Source organism: Odontesthes bonariensis, chromosome 10, assembly GCF_027942865.1.
Source record: "Odontesthes bonariensis isolate fOdoBon6 chromosome 10, fOdoBon6.hap1, whole genome shotgun sequence".
Classification (NCBI taxonomy): domain Eukaryota; kingdom Metazoa; phylum Chordata; class Actinopteri; order Atheriniformes; family Atherinopsidae; genus Odontesthes; species Odontesthes bonariensis.
This window is the reverse complement of record NC_134515.1, coordinates 270,919-284,967: the sequence shown is the minus strand read 5'-3', so window position 1 is coordinate 284,967 and position 14,049 is coordinate 270,919. Positions and strand designations below refer to the sequence as shown.

Below are 14,049 nucleotides of genomic sequence, written 5' to 3'. Positions count from 1 at the left end.
GCAGGTAGCTGATGATGTCACACGCAGCGTCAGCAGGTAGCTGATGATGTCACACACAGCAGGTAGCTGATGATGTCACACGCAGCGTCAGCAGGTAGCTGATGATGTCACACACAGCAGGTAACTGATGATGTCACACGCAGCGTCAGCAGGTAGCTGATGATGTCACACACAGAGTCAGCAGGTAACTGATGATGTCACACACAGAGTCAGCAGGTAGCTGATGATGTCAGCAGGTAGCTGATGATGTCAGCAGGTAACTCAGGTGAACTCTCTCAGCAGACAACATGGACAGAAGCTCACAGCCAGCATTCAACATCCTCCTTTCCTGTTAGCGCTCTGTCTGCAGTCTCTGTCTGCCCGGACAGCCTTAAAGCTTTAGGTTCTCGTCTCTGCGTCGCATCTCTTTGCTGTGACATCACGGTGGAGTCCTTCTCTGATTGGCTGCTCTATGAGGGGAAGCAGATGGAGCAGCACTCCAGGCAGATCTCCAAACAGTCGGATGAGCCACAGCAGTCCTCCAAAGTCCCACAATCCAACACGGCCTGACACGCCTCCTCCGTGCAGGCCGCCTCCACGCAGCAGCTGCAGCCCGCCGCCGCGTCGCAGCACCCGACTCCGCCCACTCCGCACGCCAGACACTCCCCCACCGCCGAGCACATGGACAGCAGCTCGCAGAACAGGCAGGCCAGCAGGCAGTGGGCACAGCAGTCTGTGGAGAAGTTCATCAGTTCATCAGTTCATCAGTCAGCTGATCAGTTCATCAGTTCATCAGTCAGCTGATCAGTTCATCAGTTCATCAGTTCAGTCAGCTGATCAGTTCATCAGTTCATCAGTTCATCAGTCAGTCAGTTCATCAGTTCATCAGTTCATCAGTCAGCTGATCAGTTCATCAGTTCATCAGTCAGTCAGCTGATCAGTTCATCAGTTCATCAGTCAGCTGATCAGTTCATCAGTTCATCAGTGAGTCAGTTCATCAGTCAGCTGATCAGTTATTCAGTTCATCAGTGAGTCAGTTCATCAGTCAGCTGATCAGTTCATCAGTTCATCAATCAGCTGATCAGTTCATCAGTTCATCAGTAAGTCAGCTGATCAGTTCATCAGTTCATCATTGAGTCAGTCAGCCAGCTGATCAGTTCATCAGTCAGTCAGTCCATCAGTTCATCAGTTCATCAGTCAGTCAGTTCATCAGTTCATCAGTTCATCAGTCAGCTGATCAGTTCATCAGTTCATCAGTCAGCTGATCAGTTCATCAGTTCATCAATCAGCTGATCAGTTCATCAGTTCATCAGTTCATCAGTAAGTCAGCTGATCAGTTCATCAGTGAGTCAGTTCATCAGTCAGCTGATCAGTTCATCAGTTCATCAGTCAGCTGATCAGTTCATCAGTTCATCAATCAGCTGATCAGTTCATCAGTTCATCAGTAAGTCAGCTGATCAGTTCATCAGTTCATCAGTGAGTCAGTTCATCAGTCAGCTGATCAGTTCATCAGTTCATCAGTTCATCAGTCAGTCAGCTGATCAGTTCATCAGTTCATCAGTTCATCAGTTCATCAGTCAGCTGATCAGTTCATCAGTTCATCAGTCAGTCAGCTGATCAGTTCATCAGTTCATCAGTCAGCTGATCAGTTCATCAGTTCATCAGTGAGTCAGTTCATCAGTCAGCTGATCAGTTATTCAGTTCATCAGTGAGTCAGTTCATCAGTCAGCTGATCAGTTCATCAGTTCATCAATCAGCTGATCAGTTCATCAGTTCATCAGTAAGTCAGCTGATCAGTTCATCAGTTCATCATTGAGTCAGTCAGCCAGCTGATCAGTTCATCAGTCAGTCAGTCCATCAGTTCATCAGTTCATCAGTCAGTCAGTTCATCAGTTCATCAGTCAGTCAGTTCATCAGTTCATCAGTTCATCAGTCAGCTGATCAGTTCATCAGTTCATCAGTCAGCTGATCAGTTCATCAGTTCATCAATCAGCTGATCAGTTCATCAGTTCATCAGTTCATCAGTAAGTCAGCTGATCAGTTCATCAGTGAGTCAGTTCATCAGTCAGCTGATCAGTTCATCAGTTCATCAGTCAGCTGATCAGTTCATCAGTTCATCAATCAGCTGATCAGTTCATCAGTTCATCAGTAAGTCAGCTGATCAGTTCATCAGTTCATCAGTGAGTCAGTTCATCAGTCAGCTGATCAGTTCATCAGTTCATCAGTTCATCAGTCAGTCAGCTGATCAGTTCATCAGTTCATCAGTTCATCAGTTCATCAGTTCATCAGTGAGTCAGTTCATCAGTCAGCTGATCAGTTCATCAGTTCATCAATCAGCTGATCAGTTCATCAGTAAGTCAGCTGATCAGTTCATCAGTCAGTCAGTTCATCAGTTCATCAGTTCATCAGTCAGTCAGCTGATCAGTTCATCAGTTCATCAGTCAGTCAGTTCATCAGTTCATCAGTTCATCAGTCAGTCAGCTGATCAGTTCATCAGTTCATCAGTGAGTCAGTCAGCCAGCTGATCAGTTCATCAGTTCATCAGTCAGCTGATCAGTTCATCAGTTCATCAATCAGCTGATCAGTTCATCAGTTCATCAGTTCATCAGTAAGTCAGCTGATCAGTTCATCAGTGAGTCAGTTCATCAGTCAGCCAGTTCATCAGTTCATCAGTTCATCAGTCAGCTGATCAGTTCATCAGTTCATCAGTCAGCTGATCAGTTCATCAGTTCATCAATCAGCTGATCAGTTCATCAGTTCATCAGTTCATCAGTAAGTCAGCTGATCAGTTCATCAGTGAGTCAGTTCATCAGTCAGCTGATCAGTTCATCAGTTCATCAGTTCATCAGTCAGTCAGCTGATCAGTTCATCAGTTCATCAGTGAGTCAGTTCATCAGTCAGCTGATCAGTTCATCAGTTCATCAGTGAGCCAGTTCATCAGTCAGCTGATCAGTTCATCAGTTCATCAATCAGCTGATCAGTTATTCAGTTCATCAGTAAGTCAGCTGATCAGTTCATCAGTTCATCAGTGAGTCAGTCAGCCAGCTGATCAGTTCATCAGTTCATCAGTCAGCTGATCAGTTCATCAGTTCATCAGTTCATCAGTCAGTCAGCTGATCACTTCATCAGTCAGCTGATCAGTTCATCAGTTCATCAGTCAGGTGATCAGTTCATCAGTTCATCAGTCAGTCAGCTGATCAGTTCATCAGTTCATCAGTCAGCTGATCAGTTCATCAGTCAGCTGATCGGTTCATCAGTTCATCAGTTCATCAGTCAGTCAGCTGATCAGTTCATCAGTTCATCAGTCAGTCAGTTCATCAGTTCATCAGTTCATCAGTTCATCAGTCAGTCAGTTCATCAGTTCATCAGTTCATCAGTTCATCAGTCAGCTGATCGGTTCATCAGTTCATCAGTTCATCAGTCAGTCAGCTGATCAGTTCATCAGTTCATCAGTCAGTCAGTTAATCAGTTCATCAGTTCATCAGTCAGTCAGTTCATAAGTTCATCAGTCAGCTGATCAGTTCATCAGTTCATCAGTCAGCTGATCAGTTCATCAGTCAGTCAGCTGATCAGTTCATCAGTTCACCAGTCAGTCAAATCATCAGTCAGCTGTTCAGTTCATCAGTCAGCTGATCAATTCATCAGTTCATCAGTTCATCAGTCAGCTGATCAGTTCATCAGTTCACCAGTCAGTCAGTTCATCAGTCAGCTGATCAGTTCATCAGTTCATCAGTCAGCTGATCAGTTCATCAGTTCATCAGTTCATCAGTCAGCTGATCAGTTCATCAGTCAGCTGATCAGTTCATCAGTTCATCAGTTCATCAGTCAGCTGATCAGTTCATCAGTTCATCAGTTCATCAGTCAGCTGATCAGTTCATCAGTTCATCAGTCAGCTGATCAGTTCATCAGTTCATCAGTTCATCAGTCAGCTGATCAGTTCATCAGTTCATCAGTTCATCAGTCAGCTGATCAGTCACATGTCCAGAACAACTCATTTCAATATTACAACTTTATGAATGTTACAGCGTTCTTCATTATAATATTTAATTTTGTTCTGCAAATGATTTTTATCTGTAAATGTTCGTTGTAAAAAAGTAACTGAGAAAATATGATTATTTATTTTTTGTACATAGAGTAAGTCATGGAGTTCCCCAGGGTTCTGTGCTTGGACCGATTCTTTTCACTGTATACATGCTTCCATTAGGTAACATTATTAGACAGCATGGCAGAAAGTTCCATTGCTATGCTGATGATACTCAGCTGTACTTATCTATAAAACCAGATGAACCCAATAGGTTGGTCAGACTACAAGCATGTCTTACAGACATAAAGAGCCTTCAGTTATCAGGCCCCTCTCTGTGGAACTAGCTGCCAGTTTGGGAGGCAGAGCCTTCAGTTATCAGGCCCCTCTCTGTGGAACCAGCTGCCAGTTTGGGAGGCAGAGCCTTCAGTTATCAGGCCCCTCTCTGTGGAACCAGCTGCCAGTTTGGGAGGCAGAGCCTTCAGTTATCAGGCCCCTCTCTGTGGAACCAGCTGCCAGTTTGGGAGGCAGAGCCTTCAGTTATCAGGCCCCTCTCTGTGGAACCAGCTGCCAGTTTGGGAGGCAGAGCCTTCAGTTATCAGGCCCCTCTCTGTGGAACCAGCTGCCAGTTTGGAAGGCAGAGCCTTCAGTTATCAGGCCCCTCTCTGTGGAACCAGCTGCCAGTTTGGGAGATAGAGCCTTCAGTTATCAGGCTCCTCTCTGTGGAACCAGCTGCCAGTTTGGGAGGCAGAGCCTTCAGTTATCAAGCCCCTCTCTGTGGAACCAGCTGCCAGTTTGGGAGATAGAGCCTTCAGTTATCAGGCCCCTCTCTGTGGAACCGCCTGCCAGTTTGGGAGGCAGAGCCTTCAGTTATCAGGCCCCTCTCTGTGGAACCGGCTGCCAGTTTGGGAGGCAGAGCCTTCAGTTATCAGGCCCCTCTCTGTGGAACCGGCTGCCAGTTTGGGAGGCAGAGCCTTCAGTTATCAGGCCCCTCTCTGTGGAACCAGCTGCCAGTTTGGGAGGCAGAGCCTTCAGTTATCAGGCTCCTCTCTGTGGAACCAGCTGCCAGTTTGGGAGGCAGAGCCTTCAGTTATCAGGCTCCTCTCTGTGGAACCAGCTGTCAGTTTGGGAGGCAGAGCCTTCAGTTATCAGGCCCCTCTCTGTGGAACCGCCTGCCAGTTTGGGAGGCAGAGCCTTCAGTTATCAGGCCCCTCTCTGTGGAACCAGCTGCCAGTTTGGGAGGCAGAGCCTTCAGTTATCAGACCCCTCTCTGTGGAACCAGCTGCCAGTTTGGGAGGCAGAGCCTTCAGTTATCAGGCCCCTCTCTGTGGAACCGCCTGCCAGTTTGGGAGGCAGAGCCTTCAGTTATCAGGCCCCTCTCTGTGGAACCAGCTGCCAGTTTGGGAGGCAGAGCCTTCAATTATCAGGCCCCTCTCTGTGGAACCAGCTGCCAGTTTGGGAGGCAGAGCCTTCAGTTATCAGGCCCCTCTCTGTGGAACCAGCTGCCAGTTTGGGAGGCAGAGCCTTCAGTTATCAGTCCCCTCTCTGTGGAACCAGCTGCCAGTTTGGGAGATAGAGCCTTCAGTTATCAGGCCCCTCTCTGTGGAACCAGCTGCCAGTTTGGGAGGCAGAGCCTTCGGTTATCAGGCCCCTCTCTGTGGAACCAGCTGCCAGTTTGGGAGGCAGAGCCTTCAGTTATCAGGCCCCTCTCTGTGGAACCAGCTGCCAGTTTGGGAGGCAGAGCCTTCAGTTATCAGGCCCCTCTCTGTGGAACCAGCTGCCAGTTTGGGAGGCAGAGCCTTCAGTTATCAGGCCCCTCTCTGTGGAACCAGCTGCCAGTTTGGGAGGCAGAGCCTTCAGTTATCAGGCCCCTCTCTGTGGGACCAGTTGCCAGTTTGGGAACCAGAGCCTTCAGTTATCAGGCCCCTCTCTGTGGAACCAGCTGCCAGTTTGGGAGGCAGAGCCTTCAGTTATCAGGCCCCTCTCTGTGGGACCAGCTGCCAGTTTGGGAGGCAGAGCCTTCAGTTATCAGGTCCCTCTCTACCTTTGAGACCAGGCTTAAAACTTTTCTTCCTGATAAAGCTTATAGTTAGGGATGGCTCAGGTATTCTTCCTTTACATATCAGATTTGATCATATTCTGAACATGTCTCTTCTCCTTGAATGACTTCACCTCTAAATAATGAAAATATTCTATTTTTCATGTCACGGCTTCATTCCTGAATGTTCCATCTCTTAAAAAACTGATTTCATGTATGAACCCGTTTCAGGATGTTCTGGCGCTTCAGTTCAAACAGAAACCTGCAGCTTCTGGATGACCTGCTGACAGTTTCTATCCGGCTGCTGGGGGTGTGGGTTAATAACAGCAGCCGGGGGTGGAAGCAGAGGGTGGGCCGTGGCTCGGTGTGCTCTGCAGAGATAAGCTGCCCCATGCTGTACCTTTGGCTGATAAACGGGCAGATGGTGGCTGAGGGGTAACTTCCTGTTGATCTGAAGCCCGTTTAACGGCCGCTGTGAAAAAATAAGGCCCCACATCTGAGGCGACACCCTCCATGAAACGCACCTGACACCAACCAATGAGAACACAGGCTGTAACCATGGTGACAGCAGAGAAAGGCTGCATGACAGCCAGCTCATTCCTTCCTCCTGCTGACCCAGAGACAATATTCACAAAAACATTTCCAAGGATCCTGGAAATCCACCAAAACATCTAAAAGACCAATGAAATCTGCCCCCGAGGAGCTGGAAGAGCTTGTCGAAGCACCCTCTGAACGCCCTGACAGAGCTCCACAGAGCGCTCTGAAACATCTCAGCGCCTCACGGCAGCTTTGTTTTAAAACCCCAAAAATCCAGAGAAACACCAACAGAGAAAGATCAAAAACCGTCTCATGAACTTCAGTGGAACCAAGAACCACCTCAGAGGAGCCTCCTGAAGACCTCCGTGCTTTCCAAAGCCTGGAAAACTCCCCCAAAGCCTGGAAAACTCCCCCAAAGCCTGGAAAACTCCTCCAAAGCCTGGAAAACTCCTCTAAAGCCTGGAAAACTCCCCCAAAGCCAGGAAAACTCCTCTAAAGCCTGGAAAACTCCCCCAAAGCCAGGAAAACTCCTCTAAAGCCTTGAAAACTCCTCCAAAGCCTGGAAAACTCCTCTAAAGCCTTGGAAACTCCTCCAAAGCCTGGAAAACTCCTGTAAAGCCTGGAAAACTCCCCCAAAGCCTGGAAAACTCCTCTAAAGCCTTGAAAACTCCTCCAAAGCCTGGAAAACTCCTCCAAAGCCTGGAAAACTCCCCCAAAGCCTGGAAAACTCCTCTAAAGCCTTGAAAACTCCTCCAAAGCCTGGAAAACTCCTCCAAAGCCTGGAAAACTCCTCTAAAGCCTTGAAAACTCCTCCAAAGCCTGGAAAACTCCTCCAAAGCCTGGAAAACTCCTGTAAAGCCTGGAAAACTCCTCCAAAGCCTGGAAAACATTAATTTATGTTCCTGTTTTGGAAACATTCCTGATGACATCATGTCAGATGGTTGGCTCTGATTGGCTCACCGTCTCCAGCGACTTCCTTAATGTGGGCGGCGTCTGTCTTTAAGGAGGCGTGGCTTCTGGTGGAGGATTGACGCTTCTGATTGGTGCTCTGATGATGATGTCGTTTACAGGTGGACGATCGAGAAGGAGGAGTACAGACAGGTGGAGGTGACCTCGCTGAGCTGTCCACACCTGGGAGAGAAACATGACACCACACATGACACCACACATGGCAGCACACATGACATCACACATGACACCACACATGACATCACACATGACAGCACACATGACACCACACATGACACCACACACGACACCACACATGACAGCACACATGGGCAGCCGTGGCCTAGTGGTTAGGGAGGCGGACTTAAGATCAGAGGGTTGCAAGTTCGAGTCCCGCCATTACCTCTCCCTACACCTCTATTCATGGCTGAAGTGCCCTTGAGCAAGGCACCTAACCCCACATTGCTTCAGGGCCTGTAACCAATACCCTGTATCTAAATAGATGTAAGTCGCTTTGGATAAAAAGCGTCAGCTAAGTGTAATGTAAATGTAAATGACAGCACACATGACACCACACATGACACCACACGACACCACACATGACACCACACATGACATCACACATGACACCACACGACACCACACATGACACCACACATGACAGCACACATGACACCACACATGACAGCACACATGACATCACACATGACAGCACACATGACACCACACATGACATGACACCACACATGACACCACACATGACATGACACCACACATGACAGCACACATGACATCACACATGACACCACACATGACAGCACACATGACATCACACATGACACCACACATGACAGCACACATAACACCACACATGACATCACACATGACATCACACATAACACCACACATGACATCACACATGACATCACACATGACACCACACATGACATCACACATGACATCACACATAACACCACACATGACATCACACATGACAGCACACATGACATCACACATAACACCACACATGACATCACACATGACATCACACATAACACCACACATGACATCACACATGACAGCACACATGACACCACACATGACATGACACCACACATGACAGCACACATGACATCACACATGACATGACACCACACATGACACCACACATGACATGACACCACACATGACAGCACACATGACACCACACATGACATGACACCACACATGACAGCACACATGACATCACACATGACACCACACATGACAGCACACATGACAGCACACATGACATCACACATGACACCACACATGACAGCACACATAACACCACACATGACATCACACATGACATCACACATAACACCACACATGACATCACACATAACACCACACATGACATCACACATGACACCACATATGACATCACTCAGCTCCAGGTATTTGCTCACCTTTCTGTCTGTGGGGACCTGGCAGAAGTCGAGAGATGTCGCTGGTGGAAGAGCCGTCCATCAGAGAGTCAGAACTGTCCAACCTATCAGAGAGAGGGGGAGGAGCTTCACCTGCGAGAAGAACAAAAACAGGAAAATGATTTTCAGTTCATACCGAACAGTTCAGTTAGAGTTCAGAGCGGAGGTCCTCTTTAACCGGTTTCATTGGGGGAGCAGTCTGACAGCTGGTCCAGAGCAGCTGGTCCAGAACAGCTGGTCCAGAACAGCTGGTCCAGAGCAGCTGGTCCAGAGCAGCTGGTCCAGAACAGCTGGTCCAGAACAGCTGGTACAGAACAGCTGGTACAGAGCAGCTGGTCCAGAACAGCTGATCCAGAGCAGCTGGTACAGAACAGCTGATCCAGAGCAGCTGGTCCAGAGTAGCTGGTCCAGAGCAGCTGGTCCAGAACAGCTGATCCAGAACAGCTGGTACAGAACAGCTGGTCCAGAGCAGCTGGTACAGAACAGCTGGTACAGAACAGCTGATCCAGAGCAGCTGGTCCAGAGTAGCTGGTCCAGAGCAGCTGATCCAATGCAGCTGATCCAGAACAGCTGGTACAGAACAGCTGGTCCAGAGCAGCTGGTCCAGAGTAGCTGGTCCAGAGCAGCTGATCCAATGCAGCTGATCCAGAACAGCTGGTACAGAACAGCTGGTCCAGAGCAGCTGGTCCAGAGCAGCTGGTCCAGAGCAGCTGGTCCAGAGCAGCTGATCCAGAGCAGCTGGTACAGAGCAGCTGATCCAGAACAGCTGGTCCAGGGCAGCTGGTCCAGAGCAGCTGGTCCAGAACAGCTGGTACAGAACAGCTGATCCAGAACAGCTGGTACAGAACAGCTGGTCCAGAGCAGCTGGTCCAGAGCAGCTGGTACAGAACAGCTGGTACAGAACAGCTGGTCCAGAGCAGCTGGTACAGAACAGCTGGTCCAGAACAGCTGGTCCAGAGCAGCTGATCCAGAACAGCTGGTACAGAACAGCTGATCCAGAGCAGCTGGTCCAGAGCAGCTGGTCCAGAACAGCTGGTACAGAACAGCTGATCCAGAACAGCTGGTACAGAACAGCTGGTCCAGAGCAGCTGGTCCAGAACAGCTGATCCAGAACAGCTGGTACAGAACAGCTGGTCCAGAGCAGCTGGTACAGAACAGCTGGTACAGAACAGCTGATCCAGAGCAGCTGGTCCAGAGCAGCTGGTACAGAACAGCTGGTCCAGGGCAGCTGGTCCAGAGCAGCTGGTCCAGAGCAGCTGGTACAGAACAGCTGGTCCAGAGCAGCTGGTCCAGAGCAGCTGGTCCAGAACAGCTGGTACAGAACAGCTGATCCAGAGCAGCTGGTCCAGAGTAGCTGGTCCAGAGCAGCTGGTCCAGAGCAGCTGGTCCAGAACAGCTGATCCAGAACAGCTGGTCCAGAGCAGCTGGTCCAGAACAGCTGATCCAGAACAGCTGGTACAGAACAGCTGGTCCAGAGCAGCTGGTACAAAACAGCTGGTACAGAACAGCTGATCCAGAGCAGCTGGTCCAGAGTAGCTGGTCCAGAGCAGCTGATCCAATGCAGCTGATCCAGAACAGCTGGTCCAGAGCAGCTGATCCAGAGCAGCTGATCCAGAGTAGCTGGTCCAGAGCAGCTGATCCAATGCAGCTGATCCAGAACAGCTGGTCCAGAACAGCTGATCCAGAACAGCTGGTACAGAACAGCTGATCCAGAACAGCTGATCCAGAGCAGCTGGTCCAGAGTAGCTGGTCCAGAGCAGCTGATCCAATGCAGCTGGTCCAGAGCAGCTGGTCCAGAGCAGCTGATCCAGAGCAGCTGGTACAGAGCAGCTGATCCAGAACAGCTGATCCAGAGCAGCTGATCCAGAGCAGCTGATCCAGAACAGCTGGTCCAGAACAGCTGGTCCAGAGCAGCTGATCCAGAGCAGCTGGTCCAGAGCAGCTGGTACAGAACAGCTGGTCCAGAGCAGCTGATCCAGAGCAGCTGATCCAGAACAGCTGGTCCAGAGTAGCTGATCCAGAACGTGTTCGGACCTGCTGTGAGTGGACAGAACCAGGACAGGACGTTAAATGGACCTTTAACAGGATGTCGAGTCTGACTTTTTGGTTCCGTTTGGTTGAAACTTGGACTTGTTACCATGGTTACCGACTCGTCTTACCTGTTCTTCTGGTCTCTGGCTGACCACAGATGCACTCTGATTGGTTGTGGTCCCCGGTAGCTCCGCCCTCAGAGCCGTCAGAGACGCTGAGGTGTGATGTCACGTCCATCCTGCTGAAAGGAAGCAGAACCTTCAGAACATAAACCAGATGGACCGAACCCAAACTCTGTCCAGAACCTTTACAACAGAACATAAAACCTGTTTCCTGCTCCGGGACCGTTAAGACATTCTGTAAATGAATATATATCAATAAAGTTTGCTGGAAGGTTCTGCTGTGAGCCCCAACACATTTCGTCTGTCTTCTTTAATGCTTTAATGTCCTCAAGACGAGCTGAAAGAGGCATCGCTTCATCTTAGTGGAACATAAATCATCCAAGCATAGACCTCAGAGGAAGTAATTACAATGAAAAAGGCCCTAAACCTGGGCCCTGGGGGACCCCACATGGCAGAGGAACCAAAGGTCTTGTTCAGATGAGGGACGAAACGTCTTCAGGACCCCAGAAGAAGAAGAAGAAGAAGAAGAAGAAGAAGAAGAAGAAGAAGAAGAAGAAGAAGAAGAAGCCCTGCCGACCTTCGGTCGACCGAACGTCGGTCAGATTCTTGGTCAGGTTCCATCTCAAAGTGTCGTAAACACACCGTGTATGTTCGACCAATCGGCTGAGCCATAAACGTCACATGATCCTCCCTGAGATGTTGTTGGAACCTTTTTCAAACACACTTTCGTCTTGTTTTTGTGCTTCTTTAAAGAATCTGAGTTGTTGCTTTAAATAATCCAGAAAACTGGATGATTTTAAACCATTTTTATCTTGTTTCTGTTGCTTTTCCCCCATTTTCTGTATTTAACCAAGAATATAAACACTTAAAAAATCTCTTTTCCAAGAGTGTCCCGACCAAAACTACATATTTACATATATATATATATATATATATATATATATGTTATATATATATATAAAACATATATGACATATAAATACATATATACATATATTTACATATATATAACATTTAAATACATATATAAAAAAAATATATATACATGTACAGTGCACAGTGAAAATGAGTACACCCCTGTTGAAAAGTAACATTTTGAACAATATTTTAATACACACACAAGTTATTCTTGGTGTCATCAGATCACAGGACATGGTTCCAGCAATCCATATCCTTAGTTTGTTTGTCTCTGATGAGACAATGATAAACAAATTTGCTTTCGATGGTGTCAAGCCTGTGTGGTGGTAAAAAGTGATTTGTACAAAGAAAAGTGCCCCATGCTTAAAGTCAAGCACAGTAGTGGGAGTGCCATGGTTTGGGGCTGTATGGATGCCATCAACAGTAGGAAGCTGAATTTCACCAAAAGAAACATGCTTGTCAACATGTACTGTGACTACTGAAGCAGATCATGATACTCTCCATAGGATTTCAGTCAAATCTCACACACGTCTCTTTTAGCCTGGTGCAGACTCAAAATGTAAAATTTCAATGTAAGGCAAGGATGAAACGCACAACGATGACCTCCCTTTTAATGCCTTTTCATTTCATGACATTTCGGGCCAACACGGCCCATTCTCAGGGAGTTTAACATAGGGGTGTACTCACTTTTGCACCAGCATCATTTCACAAAAATGGACAAATATGTCATTTAAGTTATATTATTGACCTTTCTTTTCTGTTGTAAGCTGAACAGATGTTGTATTAAACTTACTCTATGCACGTTTTGGGAATAACTTGTGTGTGTATTAAAATATTGTTCAAAATGTTACTTTTCAACAGGGGTGTACTCATTTTCACTGTGCACTGTATATATATATGTATATATATGTATTTACACATATATATAACATAACATAAATATATATAACATATATATATGTGTGTGTAAATATGTTTTCTATATGTATATATGTTACATATATATATATAAAACATATATATATACACTGCTGTAGAAGTAAGATGAGCAGAACCATAAAGTATCCAGAACCTCTGAATATTATCACTCAGAGTTTTTACACTTTTACTTGAAACTCCTGGATTATTTGAACTTCTTTGTTCAGTAAAACTGAAAAAAGATTAAAAAAGAGTTTAAATGATAAAAGTTAGGAACACAGAAAGTTTCTCACCTGCAGCGTCTGTCTGTGTCTGCAGCGAATTCGCTTCTGATGGCCGCCGCCTGCGGCTTCTTCCTTTAAACACGCCACACACTCCGGTTCTGTGGTTCTGTGTGAGTTTTTCGTCCTCACAGGGAACCCTCTGCACAAAGACGCCCCCTGCTGGACACTTTCAGGCAGCAGACACCCCCTCTGCCTGTAAGACCAGGCTGAAAACTTTCCTTTCTGATGAAGCTTATAGTTAGGGACGGCTCAGGTTACCCTGAAACATCCCATAGTTCTGCTGCTATAGGCCCCGCCTCCTGGGGGAGCTCCCATGATGCACCTCTCCATGTACATGTGACATCATTGTTGTCATTAAGTGTTGTAGCGTTTCTTTATGTGGAAATGAATGAATATGCAGGATATTAATAAAAGAAGGCAAGGCATCTTTATTTATAAAGCGCATTTCATAGCACAGGCAACTCCATGAACTGAAGAGCAGAAGGGCCCAGCTTTGTTTTTACGAGTCTGAAAGGAGGACTGTTTAAAGTTGTAAGGAAAGTCTCCACTGAAGCTCCGTTCTGTCTGAAGGGAAATCCGACACCTGAGAACTGATGTGACGCTCTGATCATTTATAAGAACATTTATTTCAACAGTTTATACGATTATAAGCCAACAGGTTCTGAACAGGCTACAGATGTGCTCCTCTCTCAGCAGGTGTCTGGCCTGGTGTTACGCTGCTCGCTGTCCCCTCTCTCCTCTCTGGGCCGGGCAGATGGTTCTGGTTCTGGTTCTGATGGAGGCT

General features: G+C 47.4%; 1 protein-coding gene across 2 annotated transcripts in view; it reads right to left on the bottom strand.

Annotated features, from left to right (window-relative positions):
• The window catches only part of LOC142390437 (uncharacterized), a 14,277-nt gene extending 276 nt beyond the window's left edge, over positions 1–14,001 (bottom strand). The window contains exons 1-5 of one of the 2 annotated variants that reach the window (XM_075475856.1): positions 13,275–14,001; positions 11,152–11,264; positions 8,975–9,085; positions 7,536–7,706; positions 1–712 (exon numbers count right to left, since the gene is read on the bottom strand). The exon at positions 1–712 is cut by the window's left edge and continues 276 nt beyond it. In XM_075475856.1, the coding sequence (XP_075331971.1) occupies positions 450–712; positions 7,536–7,706; positions 8,975–9,085; positions 11,152–11,260 (654 nt within the window). In that variant the 5' untranslated portion in view covers positions 11,261–11,264; positions 13,275–14,001 and the 3' untranslated portion in view covers positions 1–449. The remainder of the gene's footprint in view (positions 713–7,535; positions 7,707–8,974; positions 9,086–11,151; positions 11,265–13,274) is intronic. The other variant, XM_075475857.1, reaches the window with a different exon arrangement.
• Positions 14,002–14,049: the final 48 nt, after the last annotated feature.